This window comes from Macaca thibetana, chromosome 1, assembly GCF_024542745.1.
Source record: "Macaca thibetana thibetana isolate TM-01 chromosome 1, ASM2454274v1, whole genome shotgun sequence".
In the NCBI taxonomy this organism is placed as follows: domain Eukaryota; kingdom Metazoa; phylum Chordata; class Mammalia; order Primates; family Cercopithecidae; genus Macaca; species Macaca thibetana.
In genome coordinates this window covers 204,703,611-204,728,076 of record NC_065578.1, presented here as the reverse complement: position 1 = coordinate 204,728,076, position 24,466 = coordinate 204,703,611, and the positions used below count along the sequence as shown (strand labels likewise).

The window sequence follows — 24,466 nt, the reverse complement described above, 5'->3', positions numbered from 1 at the left end:
ATACAAAAATTAGCTGGGTGTGGTGGCATGCACCTGTAATCCCAGGTACTTGGGAGGCTGAGGCGGGAGAATCACTTGAACCTGGGAGGCAGAGGTTGCAGTGAGCCAAGATCACACCACTGCACTCCAGCAAGGGCAACAGAGCAAGACTACGTCTCAAAAAATAAATAAATAAATAAATAAATAAATGTGATAGTACACATGCAGTGTTTAGGACAGTGCCTGCCATAGAGGGCCCTCAGTCAATGTTGGCTGTTGTTACTATCTTTGGATAGAGGCAGAAGGACTTCAGGTAAAGTGCACTGTGACTTGATATACCAAAAGATGTTGACTTTTGTTTCTTGAGTTTTTATAACAAAACACCCGATTTTATATAACAAAAATACTTTGGGCCAGGTGGAAGCCTTTCCTCTAGTCCTTTATGAGTTGGTTTATGTGATTTGAAGGCATTCCCCTTATTAACCTGTTGTGTTCCAACATCTTGGCATGTATAGTTTTAGAGTAGGTCCTTTAATATGATGTCCTTGGCTTTTAATGCAATTAGATTTTAAGTTCTTCTATTACAGTAAACATAAACTTTGATTTTGAACTTGGAAGGATGCCTACTTGGGGCTGTAAGTCATTCAGCCATGGAAGATATATTGGAAAAGCAGGTTTTTCCCTATGAGGTGACTTCAGTGGCTGGGATTGTCTCCAACTGGGCCATTAAATGACTGATTCTTATTATTGGCAAAAAAAGCCATTCCTCTTAGCTATTGTTCAGCCTTGTTACCATGGGACAGTTTTATATCCCTGACTCCCAAGTATGAATAGGGAATTGTTAGTAATGTAACTTGATGTCTCTTTGGGGATTCCTGAAGGAAACCGGGAGAGGAAACAGACTTCTCTCCGTGGCCTCACTGTCGCTGTGGGAACCAGTGCAGTTCTTGTGGACTGCTCCAGAAACACAGCAACATTTTCTGCTTGTACGATAGCTGCCCATAGAGCAGGTACCTTTGGTAACATTAGCTAGCACAGTTCTGCTTTCCCCAGAAACTGGAATGAGGAAACTACAACTTGAATTGCAGCCTTTAGAATTGCTAGTAGGAAAAACTGCCAGAGAATAAATCCACTTGAGTATTTTATTACCCAGAACACAAGATTGATTCAATAGTTCAGAGCCAAAATGAACTAATTTGCCTGGAAAGTTGGAATTGCTAATCTGCCTGGAAAACCGAAGTGGAAGTAGGCAATCTGCCTAGGAAGTTGGAGGTGAAGCTGCTTAGAAAGTTGAAATGTGTTTTTGAGTGCAAAGGGTTTGTTGCAGAGTGAATTTTTATTACTACTCAGTAGATCTTGTAATTAAAGCTTGACGGTTTCTCTTTTTTGTTCAGCAAATATTTATATTTCTTTGTGTTTAAATTAATCCAAGTAATATAGCAGAACGTTCTTCTATGAACAATCTATAACCATGTTTCCGTATGAATCTGGCTTTTCCAGTGTCATAAACAATCTAATGGAAATGCATGCAAAATGCATATCATCTGCTACCCAGTGAAATCTGATTGGAAAGACATGATATTTACATTCATTTTGAGGATCTATAACTCATAAAGTAGGCATGGTACTCTTCTGAATGGAAGAGTCATTCTGTAGCAAATTCATTTGCAGGACTTTTTTGGGGAATTTTTTTTATCAAGGATGGAACTTCAACTTGTTTTTATTTAAAAAATAGAGTAGGATGGTAATATAAATATTTATGTGAATTCACTTATTCATGGCTTTTGTTTTTGAATTATTGTAGCAAAGATTGAAGCAGATATTTTCAGTTTATAAATTAGGCTTATGTTTGAAAGCTGCCCTAAATCTCTAATCCCGCTGTGTACCATACTCCAAAGGTGGACTGAAGCCCTGTACTTAATCTTTACTACCTCCTCAGAGTTCTTACTCTTTTGTTGACATTATCAGCTTCTCTGACCCTTATCTCAAAAAGACCTCTTACTTATTGGGATTAACTTTCAGGAAAGTCCTCTAAAGCCACAATGTTTAATTATCTACCTGGTTCCCAGAGAAGATAAGCAGGCAGAAAGCAGCAAGAAGTAATCGTGTCTGTTTAGACTGGGTTTTTAACTTTAGTCAGAATAAATAATAGTGACACTCTGGTTTGGAATAGCTGAGCAGGAATGTGGGGCAACGAAACAAGTCAACTAGATATTCAAAATGAAGAGTAAAACGTTGTAACTTCTCTCAGTATTAGATATACCCAGTACCATGTGCCATTCAATGATAGTTTGGAAATTTCATCTTTTATTACAAATATTTGAGGTATGCATATAGCTGCCTCACTCACTTAATTTGGGTAGTAGAGAGATAGATATTTGCTGCTTCAAATTTGAAAAACTTTTGCGGTTTCTTGGTGCCTTTGATCACATGGAGGTGAAAAAGATTGGCAAGAGGTAGATGATCACCTGGGTCTGCCTTGGAATAGTGTCTGCCCTCCCAAATTTCCATGTCCTCTCTTTTTGGCGTTCACTCTTTACTCTTTGCTCCTTTCGCTGTCATTCTTATCTTGTTTTCTTAGACATGTTAGAAAGAGATTGTACTTTCACCCAGGCATAGAGTCGTAAGGACAAAAGGTTTGTGAGGTTGATTCTAGAAAGATTTTGTTCTCTGGGGCATCTTCTCTGAAAGCCTGAAAATTGGCCCTGCCACTCAGTGTGGATCTCTTCGGGTGGCCACAGCCACTGCCGCCACATGATGGCAGTCAGGTCCCATGCTCCCGACCTTGCCTCACTTCCACGGTGTCGCTGCCTTTTTCTCTGATACTCACACAAATTTTGCTGTAACATAAGAGAAGAGTTTTTTGCCGACTGTAAAACAATTCAAAATAACAGGTTATGGTTTGCAGAACAGTGCTGCTTTAGTTAAACATCCTACATACTGAACATGTTGCTGCGACTTTCATGTCTGTGTCCCTCTGTGGGCCTCGTGCCCATGTCCCCGGAGGAAGCCTGAAAAACAAGGGAAGAGGCAGAAAAAGGGAGGCCCCCTCCCTGAGAGTGGTGGGCTGTCGTCTTTAAACTCTGGAGAAGATGAAGAATTTCAGGAAATGTTTTTCCAACATCAGTGAGATGGTGTAGAAGAAGCACATGTATTTTGACTGTCTGTTACTTGTAGAAACTCAGATAGTGAAAATCTGGGGAGTTCAGTGTGGTGGAATATCGTCATGGTCAATTTGAGACCCAACTGTTTCCATATAGGAGTGCACTCTTCTGGCCCAGGCTAGATTCTAGCCCCAGGCCCATCTTTATTACTTTCTAGTGGCAGCACTTTTAAAAGTTTCCACCATTAGTCACTATTTCTGCTATTGCTTGGAGCTCAATCTAACTTAAATAAACTTATCTCTGCTATAGCCCTGAACCAAACTAGTTTACCAAAGATTCACCAGAGAATGGGATAATTGAGACCAGATGTGCTAAGTATCGTGTATTGCAGTTCACAGAATAGTTACTATAGGCTTGGGATATTTCCATTGCCATTATTGTTTTGGAGGAAGAGAAAATGCCTCTTGAAACTTAACGCTTTCACTTTATGTGTATTAATGTGGGAAAATCTTTGGCTTTAAGTTACTTAGACATTGTGTTTCTAGATGATTATGATGCTTACAGTCTATAACTTCAAAAGATGCGAGAGAATAACCAGCAAATACTCGGAGAAGAGACACAAGCAAAGAACATAGACTTTGGAATTATTCAGAGATTGCACTCCTGTCCACCTGTCCATGTCAGTGATTTTTGTGGGCATCGTCGTCTCTTTGGTGCTTGGGTGGGCAGGCTGGTGCACATGGATTATAACTACACTATCAGGACATCAGAGAATTATATCACATAGGGAAACATCTCCATTTGAGCAATGCTTACTGTAAGCATGTAACCATTTCCTCCTGGCCAAATGGGGAGCCCACATACACATGACAATACAGATGACAGTACAGGTTTCTGATGCAGACATATACCAGTCATGAAGCTCAGAAGAGAATCTTTCTTAATATGCTCATGCCTTGTCTAGAATACTCAAACCTTATAAAAGAGGTTAATTAAGAGGGAAGTTAATATGCTGTTTGAGACTGTCTTTATAAAATAAGGAGAATTAGGTGTGAGTTGAGAGCAAAATACTCTTCCCCCATGCCTGCTAACAGAGACACCTGAAATTAATATAGTATTTGTGTAAAAGCATAGGAGTTATGTTACTATTTAATATAAGAATAAGCAAAGTCAAGTCCTATATCAACAGAAAAGAGTAAAAAGGGTCAGGGATGGTTATGAAGTGCCTAATATATGAAAGGCAATGTTCACTGCTTTATGTACATAGTCTGGTTTAGTTTTCACAATGATCCCTATGAGGAAAATATCTTCCTGATTTTATAGGGAGGATTCGAGGTAGGAAGACAACATGCTTATAGTCACAGATAGTAAGTAGTAGAGAAATACTTTAACCTAGTTCTGTTTAATTCTAGAACTGACCCAAAAGATTTTAAATAGAAAATCAACCCATAGATTTTTTAAAGGATATTTAAATGGCTTACATAGGAAAATGATGTTTATTATTATTATTTTACAATCAGAAATGTACTAAGAAATATGAAAAAATTAAGCTGATGTCTATTGATTGACACTTCCTTTTGTATCATGTATCCTAGCAGGACGCCTTAGTAGGAGGAAGACTGCTCTAAAACAGCCGTTCGTTACACATGATGTCGTAGTCAATTCTTAGTTTATTTCAGTTAGCAATAGAGGGTGCTGTACACCTTCTACATTTTTCACAGAAGCATACATTTCTTTTCCCACTCTTGCCTATTTACGATCATTACCTACCTTACCTACAATGTAGTTAGCTTAATCTTTTGGTTTTAGTGAAGTTCTGGCATGTGCTCCATTTAAGATATCTCTGAATTTGTGTCAACAATGAAATTTCAGTTCTATTGTATTTCGATGTGAAATGACAGAGTTACGTTACTCAGCGGCTTCTGTACAACGCAGAAGAGTTTGAATTAACATTGTTTTTATAAATCTAACTAATCTTTTTCTCTGTTAGTGACGGAGATTATGCCACTAACATAGACAAGAAGGAAAAGCACTGTTTTAGGAGCAAGCATTAAATAATGGAAGCATAGGATTTTTTAAGTTTTCAAACTCCACGTACTTACTCTACCCGGTTCATTTCCTAAACCCTAACCTTATCATGTTATGTTTCCTAAGTGGTTCTTTATAGGAAGACTTTATTGAATGTATTGAAGTTTTTGTTTATTTACATGTGTATATGAAAGTTGCTTTTTTTTTTTTTTTTTTTGAGATAAGATCTTACTCTGTTCACACAGGCTGGAGTGCAGTGGCGTGATCATGACTCACTGCAGCCTAGACCTCCCAGGCTCAAGTGGTGTCCCACCTCAGCCTCCCAAGTAGCTGGGACTATAGGCATGTGCAACCACGCCCAGCTAATTTTTTTCTATTTTTGTAGAGATTAGGTCTCACTATGTTGCCAGGGCTGGTCTTGAACTCCTGGGCTCAAGCAATCCTCCCGCCTCAGCCTCTCAAAGTGTTGGGATTACAGGAATGAGCCACTGTACCCAGCTGTATGACAGTATTTTGAATACCATTCACATAGAATAACTATTGGTATGCTTATGAGTATGATAGGAAGGAGTTAGGAAAAAGAAAGATCGAAAAGATTGCAGAAACTTTATCATGAAAGGTGTAGATTATAAATCAGAAGGGAATTATGTTACTGTAGCATCTGCATTCTTAAGGAGCCTGTATTAGACGGTGTGATTTGGGCTACAAGTAACCTTATGTAACAAAATGGGCTGCACGATGAGATGTATTATGTCAGAACACAAGAAGCCCAAAGATATGGTCTGTTCAAGGTTGGTGAATTCAGAGGTTTAATGCTGTCATCAAAAAACTAGTTCCCTTCCATCACTCAGCTCTCCAGTCCTCAAGTTTTTCCTTCACGATGGCAGTATTTATTATTCATGAATCATGCAAAGGCCTGGAGAAAGACTGTCTTTTACTTTTGTTACTACTTAAGAACTATAGAAAATTTTGTCCAAGAGCTGTCTTATTCCCAGCCAACTCTTCTTTGCCCTTCATTGACCTCTTAGAATTGTGTTTCTTTCTCATTCCAAAGCCAAGCTCTGGCCAGAGTGAATGGCTTAGAGACCAGGATTTTTCCCTAGGGCTAGGGAAGGACCTCATGTCTCTTCCAAAGCACACAGTCTTGGATGACTTAATAAGATGGAGTTATGTTAGCAGACATTCTATGAGAAATGCCTGTTGAGTAGGCAGCACCATTGTGTCCTAAAAGTTATAGGTACCCTGCTAGGAAATCAGATAGAGAAGTATGTCCTAGTTTTTGCTTTCTGAGCCAAAGGAAAAAAATGCCAGGATTGAGACTGCGTACTGTTAATTTAAGTCTTGCCAATCTGTGTGTGATTAAAGATAATAAAACTATTTTATATACAGATCACAACTAATTCCATAATGTCCTCTTGATCAATTACCCAAGACATTTCTTTTGTCTAATATGTACTTACCGTGCTTTGGGCTGTGGTGGAGAGGAGATGCAGTCAGGTAGTAGAGGTGTTAGTCTCTGTTTCTTCCTGGTTGGTGTCTGGAGAATTATCAAGCCCACTATTTGTTTTTACAAAATGTGAGGCTAGAACTTGTTACTAAGGCCTCCCCACCCATTAAATATGTAACAAATTTAAGGTTGTCATCTGTAGAACACCAGGCATCTACCCACCTGCCCTATGACACACTACAACCCTGGGCAGCCTGAGTAATTTCAATGTATGCAGGGTAATTGACCTTCTCCCTGAAGGTAGCCTTGTATACATAATTTTAAACTCTTAACTCTTTATGTAAGGTTGTGAAGACTCATCCAATACCTGCTTTGGGCATTCCTATTGTTCTTGTGTTTGTGTATAATAAATAGATGACTTGTGGTATCGCCAGGTAACCAAAGCTTTTGTTTTGCCCACCCTCAGAGAGATGCAGGTCAGCTCCTCCAGTACCACAACTTCTGAGAGTCAAGATCCGTCTTCTGGGGACCCTGCTGTCAGTGCCCTTCAGCAACAGCTGTTACTGATGGTGGCTCGCAGGACCCAGTCAGAAACTCCACGGGTACGTACATGCCAGAATTGCTGTTTGTGGATGTTCTAGAAACAGGGGATCTTAAAACCTTTTTCCAGGTTGGATTACCTGACAGGATTAGTCAGCTCTTTCCCTGAATTTTGCATCACTGGGTTGTTGATATATCACTACAAGGCAGTCTACTGACTGAATGTGAAAAGAAATCAGAGAGATAGCAGCTAACCTTGGGTTGATATTAACAGGATTGCCACTGTCTCAGTTGCTTTTCAAATGCATTAGAAATTCATGCACATTGATCTTTGGTTGCCGGGATGCGTAAGTCTCACAGGAGCTCACTGGATTAGGTTACCTTTTTCGCCCATGGTTTGCAAAGTATCTGTTTTTTTTTTAAAAAATAATGTATTATTGCCTTGTATATTTAATATTCAAAGATTCTTAAATATTTGACTTAAAGGGAGACTTTATTCTTGGGGCAAGTGACATTATCCTCAAGAGGTCTAAAAATGTGAAGCCTTTCATTATGTTACTAAGAGATAACTTATTAATGTTCATTCATTTATCCAGTCAACCTTTAATAAGACTCTTGGGAGGCAGAGCCAAGGATTAAAAGCCAGAGATAACATGGGAGATTAGTGAAACACCCAGACATGAAGTTAGAGCTGCAGATTCAATTTTGGGCATTTTGGAGGGGAAATGGGGACGGCTTCTTAGAAGAAGAAATACTTGGGTTAGGCCTTGAAGAAAGATTGGTTTCCATTGGTACATATTGAGAGAAGAGGATTGTAGATGGGGTGATGTCATGTGAGTGTCAAGTTTCTTTATTTCTGTTTACCTTTTTCCTGGAAATGTTTCAGTTCATTCTAGAAAAGCTCATCTTTGAAAAAATAATTTTATATATATATATATGTTTTTGATTGCTTAGCCACATTTTTCCAAAGGATGCTCAACAATACAATGTGGCTGGCTGCAGTGACTCACGCCTGTAATCCCAGCACTTTGGGAGGCCAAGGTGGATGGATCACTTGAGGTCAGGAGTTCAAGACCAGCCTGGCCAACATGGCAAAACCCCATCTCTACTAAAAATACAAACATTAGCCTGGCATGGTGGCACATGCCTGTAGTCCCAGCTGTTTGGGAGGCTGAAGCGCGAGAATCGCTTGAACCCCGGAGGCAGAGGTTGCAATCAGCCAAGGTCGTGCTACTGCATTCCAACCTGGGCAACAGAGCGAGATTCTGTCTCCAACAAACACACACACACACACAAAATACAATGGGTTGAAATTTATACACCATTACTCAGCTGTGCAAAGAAAATGTTGAGTTACCTTTTAGCTGACCACATATTGCCCTGAGTTCTTATTCCTGTTGATGTGGGGAGTGTAGGGACGACTTAACTTAAAAGTGCTAATTGCCAGACACAGTGGCTCACGCCTGTAATTCCAACACTTTGGGAGGCTGAAGTAGGGGGACGGTTTGAGCCCAGGAGTTCAAGGCTGCAGTGAGCTATGACTGCACCACTGCACTCTAGCCTGGGTGGCAGAGTGAGATCCTCTCTCAAACAAAAAAAGTGCTAATTAGGGTAACTCAGCCCTTTCAGGCTTGGAGTTTCTGTGTGAACAAGTGTTTAATTTATTCAAAGAAGCAGCCTTTTGGGACTGTTTATTCTCTTCCCTTTCATGTATTCAGGCTCTCCTTCTCCTCCTTTCCAGGGCCTCTGTGTGTAAGGGATAGGATTCCTAAACCTGTGGTTGGAAGTGGACCTGGGAGGGGCCCTTCCAGGGAGGGGAGCATCCCTCAGCCCAGTCACCGGGTGTACTGTGTGTTGTACCTGCCTGGTTTGGGTGAGGTGTTGGATCTGCCACTCACTGACCACCGGAGACCCTGCCATTTGCCCTAGCCGTGTTCTGCACACACTGTCAGCCTGTATGAGGTCTGTGAGCTCTGCCCAGCTCCACCCCCAACTGCCAGAACATAGTTCCCACCCCAGCCCTAGTATGTGGGGGCCCTGTGGAACGCAGGCTTTCCTGAGAAACTTGCATTTTCCCCGTGATAGGCCTGGGAAAGCGCTAACTCCCTACTACCCTCCAGAACATTAGTGTTGAACCTTCAAGAAGGTTCCATGAAAGTATCAGGAGAGCTTGGAAAGATATGAATGCCATTGATTTCATGAGTAGCAGAACTAGAGGAAACTAGAAACTTTAGATTATCAAAGGTATACATCTATTGATTTAGTATCTCAAAAATATCCCAGTTAGAGCAGAAACTTGAAAATAAGTAAATACTCAAAGAATAAATCAGAAACAGTCCTGCCATTCCTTATTTTACATTTGTAATTCTGTAAATGGCATGATGATGCATAAAAACTCAACTCATCTGTAGTGTTTTATTGCTAGACACTTAACCAAATTCATTGCTTCAACAATTTAAACTTACTTTAAGTAAACATTTTTAAAGTTCTATATTCTATTGTATATGGGTATGGAAGAGGAAAAATGAAGATTGCTAACCAAGCTCATGTTTAGACCCTAAGAAAATATTTACAAAGTCTCATACTGGGAAAAAAATGTAGTTCTACTATTTGATTTCTAAATATAATTGATATCACCAGGAAATTAAATTAGATTTCAGCCACAAAATAAAAATTAAATAGGTTTTCTACTCATTATCCAACAAATATTTGCTGTAGTCTGGCTATGCCTACAGTCCTGTGCTAGAAGCTTGGTATACAATGGTGAAAAAACTCAGTCCCTGCCTACAATAAGTTTAACAGCCAGTCAACCAATTCAACTCTATACAACAGGAATTCTGATTAGAATAGGCTCTAGTGGTGTGGGACACAGCAGAAGCTCCAGGCCAGGAAACAGGGGATCAGAGAGGCTTCCTCAGCAAGGTGACACTTCCGCTGAAATGTGGAGGATGAGTTGAAGTTAACCAAATAAAAGGAGATAAGAGTATCTAGACAGAGAAAAGACCTGGCCAATGGGGCCTGGAGGTGAGGCTGAAAGCAGGTATGCTCAGTGTTCCTGGAGCCTGGAGGCACAGGGGAGCTATTTCTCAGAAGGAGACTAGCAAAAATAAGCAGGAGATAAGACTCTGAAGACAAGACTTTAATCCCTTCCTTCCCCCATCCTCCCTGCCTCTCTCCTTCAAGTGCAGCACATGAGCTCTGGGAGTGCTTTCCCCGCAACTTTCCGCAAGCTCTTTCTAGCAGAGGACGGAATTCTGCAGGCTCTGATGGGCGGGTGGTCAGGAGGTGAGCCAAGGCCAGAGAAAGACTTTTCTGAAATTCCTCCCTGGCACAAATACAGTATGTGTGTGGAGAATGAAGTGTCCCTGAAAGGGGGGCTCCCAGGAAGGGCTGCCACTTTTATGAAGGGCTGGTCACTTTATATATATGTGTGTGTGTGTGTGTGTGTGTGTGTGTGTGTGTATTCCAACCATATATATATATATATGGTTGGAATTGGTGAAAACCTGTTGTTTGAACTCAAGATTGGCATTCAGGGGTTTTGAATATTACCAATTAAAAATGTTGCATGAATCCATATTATAAACTTGTACTTCTCTGTCACTAAGTTTATCCATCATGTGCTTCTAACCCCACAGAGTATATTCTGTAGACTCATTACCATGGTTTTTAAAATCTTACATTGTCCCAATATGTTATGGGTCAGTACCTGAGTAATCACCTGGAAACATTTTGTTTATTACACTGCTGGTTGAGAGGCAGGTGCAGTCTCCCCAAGGGCAGCATAGGATCTGTCGGAATACAGCATTTTCTGCTTCCATTTACTTTTAACCGGATATAGTCTCCAACTCATTCAGCTTGTCTTACATTAAAAAATGAGATAGTATTGTATGTAAAAGTGTTTCGTAAACGCTAAAGCTCTGTGCAAGTCTATGATAGTGGCATTATTATTATTATCTTATGGATATGTGAAGGTCAAGCATTTCATTGGTCCTAACTGATGAGAACTGGTGAGAATTGCAAAGATGAGCACAGTACTAGGCCTGGCTGACTGTTATTCTAGGTAAATATAAAGGCAGCATTTACATCACAATTTACTATCATTAAAACATTAACAAGAACTTATAAGAATATTGGCATTTACTAAAAGATGAAACAGTTGAGATAATTATAGAGATGAAAGAGATGAGACATCAATTATAATATCGTAACATTTATTTTTCATCATATATTCATTTATTTAAAAGTATATTAATACTTTAAAAAGAAAAAGTAACATTTGCATCTTTTTCATTTATCGTGTTCAGAAGTTCATTTAAATTCGGATGCTCCTCAACTTAGAATGGGTTTAGGTCCCTATAAATCCATCATAAATTGAAAATATCATAAGTTGAAAAAAATGTGGGGGGGGGGGGGGGGGGGGGGGGGGGGGGGGGGGGGGGGGGGGGGGGGGGGGGGGGGGGGGGGGGGGGGGGGGGGGGGGGGGGGGGGGGGGGGGGGGGGGGGGGGGGGGGGGGGGGGGGGGGGGGGGGGGGGGGGGGGGGGGGGGGGGGGGGGGGGGGGGGGGGGGGGGGGGGGGGGGGGGGGGGGGGGGGGGGGGGGGGGGGGGGGGGGGGGGGGGGGGGGGGGGGGGGGGGGGGGGGGGGGGGGGGGGGGGGGGGGGGGGGGGGGGGGGGGGGGGGGGGGGGGGGGGGGGGGGGGGGGGGGGGGGGGGGGGGGGGGGGGGGGGGGGGGGGGGGGGGGGGGGGGGGGGGGGGGGGGGGGGGGGGGGGGGGGGGGGGGGGGGGGGGGGGGGGGGGGGGGGGGGGGGGGGGGGGGGGGGGGGTTTTATACATCTAACCTACTGAATATCATAGCTTACCCTGGCCTGCCTTAAACATGCTCAGAACACTTACATTAGCCAACAGTTGGGCAAAATCATCAAATACAAAGCCTATTTTGTAATAAAGTATTGACTATCTCATATCACTTACTGATGTTCTACTGAATACTTATCCCTTTCACAGCATTGTAAAGTTCAAAAATCATAAGTTGAATCATTGTAAGTCAGAGGCTATCTGTAATAGGTTTAGAATCTACATGGTTTGCTATGAATTCTGGCTGCTAAACATAGCCACTGTTATAATAGTATCATTCTACTTTCAAAAAAAATATGTTTCATCCCTCAAAGTTTTGTTCACATCCAGATATAATTCACATTCCACTTGTATGTTTTGAACACAAGTTATGTGTATGGCACTGGGCTAGGTGCTGTCATATTTGATGTCATTTTATCTTTAAGAGAAGTCTTCAGGGTAGGCATTATTTCATCTGGGGGTTGAATATCTAAGGAAACTGCAGTGCAGAGAGTACTGGAACTTGGGGCATCGAAGGGACCCTGATCCAGTGTTCCTTCCTAGTTGCCCTTTTGTCACTATTAGGGCCTCCAGTGCTCACATCCCCCTTGGCAGCCACTGCTGTGATTTCTCACAATCCCACTTCTGACACCAAACAGAGTCCCTACCAACCCTTCCTTCCCAGTGCTGAGCTTGATAGCTGTTAGGAGTTACACATAGTTTCCCAAAGGACCACTTTTCTTCTGTCTACTGTTCTCTCCTCTACTCCTTCTCCCTTTTCCCTGCCCTTTCAGGTAAAATCTACAGATACCTTCTGAGAACTGGAGAACCTCTAATTTAATTTTCAATATCCCCCCACAAAAAAGAGGCCAATAATTTAAATCCATTTGTGCCTGTTCAGACTTTGGGGAGGTTCTGTAGAGCTGATCACTTACTCTCTTTCACATAACAGGGTATAATATCTATTTTAGTTTTTATTAGATATGGTTCATTCTCAAAATCACAAACCTGACTTTGTTTGTTTTAAATAACATATTATTTGTAATCCATTATTCCCCATCTTATTTTTGCCAGTTTCCATTTTCAAATTTGTGTTGTTAACTTGTTCTTTCACAATTAGGCTATATGTATTGTCTCTTGAACTCTATTTGTTTTGCTGTGAAGGTGGCTTTCTCTTTACTGATGATGTGTCGATTCACCTGGGCCCCCTTAAGCACGATTGTAGAAAGAGCCCAGACTTTGGCTTCCAGCAAATCTCTTCCTAATCTGGGACCTTGGACCAGTGGCCTAATCTCTCAGAGCCTCAGTTTCTTTTAGGAAACTGAACTATTGTGATCTTTTAAGGATTAGAGATAATATATGGCAAAATTATGACTTTACTAGTTGGTGGCAGTTACTAATATCATCAAAAAATCTTGTTTGTTATCTGGAACTCTTGAAAGTAGCATTATTTGAGCGGTAGAATTTCTCAGGTATCTCAGGAGGCATAGTCTTTTATACTTAGATTTCAAAAATTCCACCCAAAATATTTCTAAAAGGTACACTGTCCTTCCCTGCCTTCTTAAGAAGAATATACTGACAATAATGTAAGTTGTTCTTGATAATTCAAATTCATTAAATGAACATTGGATATTATGATATAAACACTAATCCATATGAGGAGTGTATGTAAATGCAATTATCTTGTTTTTTAAAAAGAACCTAAGTTCAACTTTTATCCTTTCCTTTGTCCTCCCCTTTCCTAAACTCTTTCTCAGAATCATAGAATTAAACTTGCAGGCCCAACTTACTGGGCAATGCAACATAGTCATTCTTTGGCAAGGTTTAATGAATCAGAGACATAAACGTCTTTTTTTGTCAGTTTGTCCACGCATTCATTTTTTTTTCATTATTTAGATCACTTACAGTGAAAGATAAAAGTGATGAATATGAAGCTCCTTCTCAGACTCCACTGAGGGTCCGCAATTATGCGAGCCCCTTAATTGTTGATGCACTCCAGGGAATGCCCAAGACCCCTTTACTCCATGCCCTCTTCTGGGATGTCAGTCCTACACTCTCTGGTGACTCACTTCTCTCTCCAGAGATAGACACAGATGTAGATGCGTTTATGCATGTGTGATGATGTTATCATGACTGGTTTGCTCGCCTATTCCCAGAAATTTCCAAACCCCTGTAAGGTGGAAACTCTCTCTTGTTATGTTTTCAATTTTCAACATATATTACATATAGCATTTGGTTTATATAATCTACACAGTAACTATTTTGTTCGATGAGTGAAAACATGAATGATATTAAAATGATGAGAAATTGAATTTGAATTTGAATTTGGTACCAGAAAATAGTCCAAGAATAATTGCTGTTATTCACCAAAACATGTAGCTCTGGGCTTCTTGGATATCGAAGGTAAAAAATAAAATTTTATGAACCTTTTTTTCCCATAAAAGAAGTCAAATCTTTTTTTTTTTTCATTAATTTTTGAGGATTTTTTTTTAAGCAAGGACTTTCATTTAAGCAGCAATAAACAGCACAGTATGCTGGAATCTTTAATAAGTTTTAAAAAAGATGCAGGCATAGTCTTCATGTAATTTTTTACGTACTGACCTTTCCTAACAGCTAAGCATATCAAATGAAACCCCACTTTAAGAAGGCATTTTTCTTCCTATTGGAAGGAATGCTCTCATCTTAGCTGTTGCTTACCCTTGACCTGTTTATGCATCATACATGGATTCTTACATAACAAGGACAGTAAACCATGGGCTCCTGTGCACCTAATTCTTACTTACACTCTTTGTCCATGTGGCTTCAAGGAAAAGGACTCCTTTGTGGGGGGAGGTTTACTATAAACCACAAGTTCATCATCATGCAAAGAAGCTGTTCCTGCTGAGATGACACCAGGCAGTTTCCACAAAGCTCTCTTCTGTGTTGAAATAGAATTCCAGGCACAAGCAGCACTTACAATCTCAACTTTCCTGTTATCATTCAGTCCAACTCATCCTGTATATCGCCTTCATGATGGATCAACTTTCCCTGTAGATGCCTTTTGCATTAATATTTGATATCCGGAATGACTCCATTTTCCATAGGCTGAGTAAGCAGATTAGCATCTGGAAATGGAGAGATGGTAAAATTTGCTTTCTTGGAGAGTTCTGCAGTGGCCTCTAATGAAGCAGCTGCACTGCCTCCATGCATGCCAGGCACTTTGACATCAGTGACTTCCCCTAAATTAGGAGAAAACTTGTGCAGTCTGCCCATGTATAACCTTGTGCTTTGTAAGCCAAAGGGAAATGTAGGAGTCCTTTAAAAGCCGATGTCACCTGCGCCGCTGCCACTGCTCTTTGTCCCATACTCATCCCTTTCTTGTCTTTGCCCTTTTTAATCTCCTGTGTCTTATGTTTGTCGGCCTACGGGAAATCAGAACCTTAAATCCATGTTGGAAAAATGCAAGGCAAAACCAAACAAAAATACAGATTAGAATAATCCAGCAATTCTATTTCTGAGTGTATATCCAAAACAATTGAAAGCAGGAGCTGGAAGAGATATTTGCACACTTGTGCTCCTAGCAGCACTATTCACAATAGCCAAAGGGTGGAAGCAACTTCAATATCCATTGACAGATTAGTGGACAAACAAAACATGATACATACATACAAGAAGTATTATTCAGCCTTAAAAAGAAAGGGAATTCTGACACATGCTACAACGTGGATGAAGCTTGAGGACACTATGCCGAGTGAAATAAGCCCGTCACAAAAAGGTTCAACTACTATATGATCTCATTTACATGAAGCACCTAAAGTAGTCACATTCATAGGGACAGAAAGGAGAATGGTGGTTACCAGAGGCTGGGGGGAAGGTAAATGGGGAGTTGCTAAATAGATACAGGGTTTCAGTTTTGCAGGATGAAAAGATTCCAGAGATCTGTTGCACAACAATGTGAATATTGTTAGCGCTATTGAACTTTAAACTTTAAACGGTTATGGTGGTAAATTTTATGATATTTGTTTTTCAACCACAGTTAAAGATATATAGAGGTTAGAAATAGAAGCTCTGAAGGGGGCTGGGGTGTCTAGAGAAGGCTGAAGGATGGTAGCAAGAAGTGACAAGCAAATGGTCAAACAGTGAAGGAGGAGCTGCATGGGAGCTTTGGTTTTAACAGTTTCTGTACACGAGAACAGGAGACAAAACACAGGTGGGATGTCCAATAGGAGGCTCCCCACTTCATCTGGGACCTCACTGTTAGGATTAACTAAGCACATTCTATTACCAACATCTTCACTAGGGGACTGCATGGAAAACTGCCTGTTCCCAACCTTGTTCCAGGCTCCTAAGAGTCCCTCAGTAAGTAGTTGATAGACAAATCAATGAAGACTAATTTTTTTTTTTAAAGTGAATTCTTTTCCACTGAATTAGAGCTAATCAGAGATGAATTAGGGGTTAAAACTTTTAATATCTGGGTCTAAATTTCCCCACATTTTAGTTTGAATGATTTAGATTTTTTCAATAAATAGTTCAGTTTTTCTTATAGCGGGCTTCACCAATAGCCTAGATAGTCCCAATGAAAATCTTTTTGCTCTTAGTAAAATTTGAATATGTATCTCAACATTAACACACTTTTCAGAAGTGAAGTCATTTAAGATCTTTTATTGAATTCCTACTTTTCGTAAGAACTATTTTTATAGCAGTTTCTTGGCCTTAATGAGCAGCAGCATTTTGATGTGATGAATAGCATAATTTTAATGGTACATTGTAAAGGAATTGAAGTGTGTTGGTAAGAAAAACCCTTTTTGTTGATCATTATCCTTTTCTTATTTATTTTAACTGAAATATGTTGGTTTATATTTCGGAATTTGAACATCTGCTTTTTGTATTTTTAAATTATGGTGTATATATATATTTGTGGCCATGGCATGACAACATGAAACACTTTTTTCTGTTGTTTCTTTTGGTATCTAAAAGCATGTGAGTCAGGATCTGGAAGCCTCGTCATGTTCTTCAACACAAGGAAAATTTAACCGAGAGCAGTTTTACAAATTTATCATTTTCCCTGGCAAGTGGATTAAAGTCTGGTACGATCGACTGACCTTGCTGGCATTACTTGATCGGTAAGCCACTGAGCCTGCACATGTGCTGTCGGAAGGCACACCGGGGACGCGACAGTGCCCACTGCATGCTTTCAAAGAGAAAATTGTCACTCGCACATTTTCAGGTTGTGCACTTCCTTTGCTGACAACCCAAAGTCAAAGCAATAAGATCCTGACAACTTAACAAATTGTAGTTTAGCAGTTACAATGAGAAATAAGAGAGTTACAATACGTAACTGTCTTATTAATAATAAATTAATGTATTAATAATAAGAAATAATGAGAAATAGTTACAATAAGAAATAAGAAGTGGTTTGTATTTAAGGTTCGTTTGGGCACAGTAGCATGCTTTGGTGTACTCATGTCTTGCCCCAGTTTTGTGGGAAAGCTTGAGGCCCATCTGTAGCACAGGGCCTGGCCTGACTGGGTGTGGGCATGGGGAGAGGAGGGAAGATGAAGTAGGGTGATTTCTGCCTCTTTCCCGGACACCTTGGATTCTAATTGCTCACTTGTGTCTGATGCACACTCGTTTGAATGTTAATTTTTCCTTTAATCCCCTTTTCTCTTTCTCACCTCCTCCTACCACTATTCCATATAGCAAAATGTTGTGGGGTTGGAGCTGTGGTTACTGGGTAGGGAGAAAGAGGAGGAGAAGTTAAGATTAGTTAAAACATGATGGAGGCTGAGCATGGTGGCTCATGCCTGTAATCCCAGCACTTTGGGAGGCTGAGGCCGGTGGATCACCCGAGGTCAGGAGTTCAAGACCAGCCTGACCAACATGGTGAAATCCCATCTCTACTAAAAGTAAAAAATTAGCTGGGTGTGGTGGTGCACGCCTGTAGTCCCAGCTACTCAGGAGGCTGAGGCTAGAGAATTGCTTGAACCCAGGAGGCAGAGGCTGCAGTGAGCCGAGATTGTGCCACTGCACTCCAGCCTGCACAACAAGAGCAAAACTTAGTCTCCCCCCGACCCCCCCCAAAAAAACATGATGGAGATGGGCCTAAGGAGTGGGAGCTTCTCATTTGTATCTTTGCCTACCTCAGAATTTGCACATAACAGTTTATGATGTTCAAGGGCTGAGTAGCACTGACTACATGGTTGGCTTGAAAATTTCAGATGCTATTACTAATGCTGCCATAAGCAATTGCTGAGTTTCACGGTTTAATGCCAGCCCTTGGGGGCAGTGGAAAACCCGATTGCCTGTCTTGTTGTCATTGGTCCCCCAGTGACTGGTTGTTATAGTAATGTCTTAAATAGTGTGATCACATATGAAAAAAACTATAGTCGTGCAAAATTACAACAGTAAATTTCAGGACCCACAAGTCAGGGAATGGAGTTATAATGGTTTTCCTAACAACACTATGTTACCCAAGGGGCACACACTTAGAAGGAACATTTAATACTTAACTAATAATCCAAGATAGTATACTCTGATAAATGAGGCATTTTTGAAATATTAACTATTTTCTGTTAAAAAGAAATTATTGAAAGTTGGACTAGCTTGCATTAACCTTGCATATCAAAACAAAAATAAATATATCTATGGATTTGTTTGTTATTTTAAAATCTACTTGGTGACAAAAATTCAATGGAAATCCATTGGAGGTCTAAGAAGGATGATGAGGATGATCACACTTTTTAAAAGCTTATGTTTTTATTATTTTAATCACCTTCCTGGCAAGTCACAGTGGGTTTTTTAATGTTGTGCTTAGGGATGACTAGAAATAGCATCATTTCCTTATCCATAGATCCTTCAGCTGGTGTGAGGAATCCCTGGACTTGAGTCAGCCTTGGGAATTAAACCCGGTCCCTACGACTTATTAGTGCTGTGATCTTAGGATGGCTATGAAACCTTTCAGTGCGTCAGTTTCCTGTTTGTTAAATGGGTATAATCTATACGACAGGGAGGTTGTAAAGATTAAATTAATTTAGTCATTGAAAGAGTTCTTTAAATACTAATTGCTATTATTATTTGGAATGTGGCGCAGCTCCCAGAAAGAAGAAAAATTAAAAATAAATAAAATTAGGATAGCCAAAGTAGATGTTGTCAAATCCAGACACTAAAATTTAGACTGTTAGTTCATAGGCAAAATCACTTTTTTTTTTTTTTAACTTTAAGTTCTGGGATACATGTGCAGAACGTGCAGGTTTGTTACACAGGTATACATGTGCCACGCTGGCTTGCTGCACCTATCAACTCATCATCTAGGTTTTAAGCCCCACATGCATTAGGTATTTGTCCTAATGCTATCCCTCTCCTTGCCCGCCACCCCCTGACAGGCCCCGGTGTGTGATATTCCCCTCCCTGTGTCCATGTGTTCTCATTGTTCAACTCCCACTTATGAGTGAGAACATGTGGTGTTTGGTTTTCTGTTCCTGTGTTAGTTTGCTGAGAATGAGGCAATATCACTTTTTATTCAGAGCCATATAAGCCTACCTAAAGTCATCTGTTAGCAGGATTGGTGATCTGGTTTTACAGTTCAGAGTCAGTTAAAATAAGGACAGGGACTACATGAACTCACAACTCACAGTGAGGAAGGAGGAAGGAACCCAAAATACTGACCTAGAAAAACCAAGCTGTTTGGGACGTTTGCAAGGAGAGCATAATCCCCAAACAGGGCTGTGGGTCAGAATCATCTGGGAAGGTGGGTAAAAATGCATAATATGCATAATAAAAACAAACTGTAAGGACTAGGCAGGAAGCGGAAGAAATCAGTGGGTAACAAGCACTAAAATTGCACTAATCATTGCAATAAACTCCCATAGATTAAGGCATTCTGCCTGACATTCTTCAACTTAACTCTTAGAGTCAGGCTGTTCTTCCTTAAAAATGTTTTCTTAGTCTTTGGGCAGTAGTTTCATGGTTCCTGTCATTGCAGTCTCAGCTATTTGCCTGCAGTTCTCCACCTATTCTACTCAGATGTTTCTGGACTTGTCCTATTCTTCTTATTTATATTCTCTTATTTCATATCTTGCCATTACACTTTCCTGAAAAACACTGAGGGTTTATTTTCATTTATCTAGTTGATTAGGTTAACATCTGAAATAAGAAGTTGCCCTTCTGTGCATCATTTCAACATTTCATTCATTCAACAAATATTAACCAAAGCACCTGTTCCATGCTCGGATCTGTACTGGGCACTGGGTATGGAGTGATGAATAAAACAGCCATTGTCTCTGCCCTCAGGGAACTTACTTTCTTCTGGGAGAGGGGAGAAAACTGTAATAGGTGCCATGAAGGAAACACATAAAGGCCTGAGATAGAGAGACCTGAGAGGGAAGGGCACTGATGTTCAAACTGGTAGTTGGCAAAGGCTTTTCTGAGGAGGAAACACACAAACAGATGTAAAATATGAGAGGTAGCTGGCTATATGACAAGTAAAGAGGGAATCATTCATACTTCTCAAACTAAACTAATTGTCATCATTGTTATCGTGAGAACACACACAGCTCTCATCCTTAAAAATCCTCCTTAAAACCATCATTCTCAGCAAACTAATACAGGAACAGAAAACCAAACACTGCATGTTCTCACTCATAAGTGGGAGTTGAACAATGAGAACACACGGACACAGGGAGGTAAACATCACACACCAGGGCCTGTCAGAGGGTGGGGGACAAGGGGAGGGAGAGCATTAGGACAAATAGCTAATGCATGCAGGGCTTAAAACCTAGATGACAGGTTGATGGGTGCAGCAAACCACCATGGCATATGTATACCTATGTAAAAAACCTGCACGTTCTGCACATGTACCCCAGAACTTAAAGTATTTTTTAAAAAATCCTGTCTTACCCCACTTTCTTACCAGCCACGGTCCTGTTTCTGTGCTCCTCTTTGTAGCAGAACTCCTTGAAGGGTTGCCTGTGTTTGTTTCCACTTGCTCTTCTTTCATTCTCTAATAATCCTGTCCCGTTCAGGCTCCCCCAACCCCAAAACTCCATTGAACCTGCCCTTGTCAGGGTCACCATTGACTCCATCTTTTACTTCTCACATTACTAGACTCATTTGGAGTATTTGACAGAGTTAATTTCTCCTCCTGCCTGGTAGAGGTTCTCTTGGTTTCCAGGACTCAGCATTCTCTTGGTTTTCCTTCTGCCTTGCTGGTCGCTGCTACGTAGGAAGGGAAGATTTACAGGTTTTTCTGCCTCCTGACCCTATAATGGTGAAGTCGCCAGTGGCTGCAAAGCTCTTAGTCTTCATTCTTTCTCTATCTGCCCTCTTTTCTTTGGTGATGGCACTCAGTCTCATGGCTTTTAATATGCCAACGACACTCAGATTTGTATCACCAACTTGGACTCATCTCCTGAATTCCAGACTTGTATATCTAACTACCAAATTGACATCTCATGATATCAGGATGACATCTCACATCCAAGACTGAGCTCTTCATCTCACCCTCACCCAAGCCTGCTCCACTTGTGGTCTTCCCCATCTCAGGTGATGACAACTCCATCCTTCTGGTTTCTCTGCTTAAATATCTTGGAGTTGTCCTTGAGTCTTCTTTCCTTTCACACCTACACTCAGTCTCTTATAGGAAGTTACTTTCATTGTTCCTTCCAAGTGTATCTATTACATCTTTTCAGTGTTAATATGACCACCTGGTCTGAGCCATTTCATCTCTCATCTGGTTACTGCAATAGCATCTTCCCTGCTTATAACCATTCATTCTCTTTGTATAGCTTTTTTTTTTTTTTTTTTTTTTTTTTTTAACTTCTCACATTACCGACTCGTTTGCCTCGACTGTTGCCTAGGCTGGTCATAAAATCCTGGGCTCAAGCGATCCTCCTGCCCCAGCCTCCCAAGTAACTGGGATCACAAGTGCCCGTCATGCTCAGCCCCTGTACAGTATTCTTAACACAACACAATAAGGCTTTTCAACGTCACTGCTTTGCTGACTGCCCAGCAACGGCTCCCCATTTCACTCAGAATGAAAATCAAAGTGCTCACAATGCCCATAAGTCCCCCATGCTGTAGCCACTAATTTGCTTTCTGGCCTGATCTCCCACTATCCCTGTGGGCTTTTCTGCATCCATACTGGCCTTCCTTTTGTCTTTCAAGCATGCCAGGCAGTCCTCCAGCTTAAGACCTTTGTACTGGCAGTTCCTGCAGCCTGGAGCATTTGTCTCCCAGACATTTGCAGTGCCAACTCCCTCACCTTTTCTCTTGCCTTGTTCTATTCTTTTTTCTGTTGCATCTGTGTTTACATATTGTATATTTTACTGAACTTTTTTTATTCATACTTACTTATGGCACCACTCATGAGAAAGGAAGCTCCCATCCCTTTTGTTCACTGATATCAAAGCAGCTAGAGCAGTACGGAGCACTTCTGCTGCATAAAGGAAGAAACCAATTTTCCTTTGCAAATCGGCTCCCCTTCCTAATTTCTGCCATGGATTCTGCCATGATCCTTTTCTTCTCAGATTGAAATCTTGGAGTAATCTTTATTCTTTCAATCAGTCCATCATTGTCCGTAATTCATTTGGAGTTCTCTCAGCCTCACTCTGAATTGTGTCCCTGAGTCAGGGGTCCCTTCCTATTCCCCAGCCATGTGAATTTCCCAGGCCCTCATTACCTCTCCTGGGAGTTTCGTTTATCCTTGCTCTGGTCTCTTCCCCATCCAGTGCACCTTGTACACCTCTGCATGATAAATCTTTCAAAAGTACAGCCTTAGTCATGTCACTCTTTGTCTGGCAAGTAAATTTTTTAACCCAATATTTAAAGGTAGATAAACAAGAAACTGAGGAAGGGAGGAGTCGGAGCCTGGGGGCAGAGGAATTGAATCCTGGCAGAGAAGAATTTGGAGGAAAAATACCTTTTAGGAACCTTATTCTTTCCCCTCCCCAAAGAGAAAAAAGTTTGTTTGTTTGTTTGTTTTTCTTTGAAATTTTATTTCCAAGACCTTTGGATATTTTTAGGTATCCATCAAAATGTTATGAGCATCATGAATTTTACGGACCTGAACACACCAAATATATTGAGCACTATTAAAAATGCATAGTGGAAAATAAAAGACACCCACAATTTCCTTTTTGCCAAATATATTTTGGTTTCCCCAGATTTAAGAAAAAAATTCAGGCCGGGCGCGGCGGCTCAAGCCTGTAACCCCAGCACTTTGGGAGGCCGAGACGGGCGGATCACGAGGTCAGGAGATCGAGACCATCCTGGCTAGCACGGTGAAACCCCGTCTCTACTAAAAATACAAAAAACTAGCCGGGCGAGGTGGCGGGCGCCTGTAGTCCCAGCTACTCGGGAGGCTGAGGCAGGAGAATGGTGTGAACCCAGGAGGCGGAGCTTGCAGTGAGCTGAGATCCGGCCACTGCACTCCAGCCTGGGCGGCAGAGCGAGACTCCGTCTCAAAAAAAAAAAAAAATTCAGCTTGAGCCTCATGGTTATCTGAATACTCAGCCTTTCTATATATTTGTATGTTATCTTTCTACCCTACTTCTATTATTCTGTAATATATCAGCTACAGTTCAGTCAACCAAATCACCCATTGTTTTCCTTCTCCTGGCTATTGTCCTCAGTTTCCTGTCCTTCCTTGTGTAGGAGGCCCAAGGCTATGCCTCTTGGCAGCCTCAGCTCCAGACTTATTTTACTATAGTTATTTATTTTTCTATTTCTTTGAATCTGTGAAATCTGTATACATATCTATCAATCAATCATCTCTATAGCTATCTGTCTGAAATTATATATGCAAAGTCCCTATCAAATGATTCATGCATTTGTTCATTTCTTCAAAAGTTTTCTCTTTACTGTTTTCACATTTTTGTTAGCTATTGAAGCATCAAGTGTCAGCGTTAGATATGGGTTCTTTTTCACTCATTTTTTCATTCGTTAAAAAATGTTCCACAGAATGGAAGAAAATATTTTAAAAGACAAAGGATTGTTATCCGATATACAAAGACACTTAAAACTCAACAGTAAGAAAAAAGAACAACCTGAAAATGGGCTTAAGTCCCAAATAAACACCCCAACAAAGAAGATCTGCAGATGACAAATAAGCATATGAAAAGACCCTCAACATCAATAGTCCTTAGGGAATTGCAAATTAAAGCAACAATGAGATACCAGACATAGCTGTTAGAATGGCCAAAATCCAAAACACTGACAACACCAAATGCTGGTGAAGATGTGGAGCAACAGGAACTCTCATTCTTTGCTGGTGGGAATGCAAAATGGTACAGCTACTTTAGAAGACAATTTGGCAGTTTCTTATAAAACTAAACATATTGTTATCACATGATCTAACAATCATGCTCCTTGGTGTTTACCCAAATGAGTTGAAAACTTACGTCCATGCAAAACACTGCACATGAATGTTTATGACAACTTTATTTATAATTGCCAAAACTCAGAAGCAATCAAGATATCTGTCAAAAGGCAAATGGATAAACAAACTGTGGTATCTTCATACAGCGAGATACTATAAGAGATAAAAATAAGTGAGGCAC

The 24,466-nt window shown here is 40.8% G+C and overlaps 1 protein-coding gene across 2 annotated transcripts in view; it reads left to right on the top strand.

Moving 5' to 3' along the window:
* PCNX2 (pecanex 2) overlaps positions 1-24,466 on the top strand; it is a 309,611-nt gene that overhangs the window by 52,486 nt on the left and 232,659 nt on the right. For both annotated transcript variants that reach the window (XM_050769598.1, XM_050769591.1), the window contains exons 9-10: positions 7,025-7,160; positions 16,890-17,035. In XM_050769598.1, coding sequence (XP_050625555.1) covers positions 7,025-7,160; positions 16,890-17,035 — 282 coding nt within the window. The remainder of the gene's footprint in view (positions 1-7,024; positions 7,161-16,889; positions 17,036-24,466) is intronic.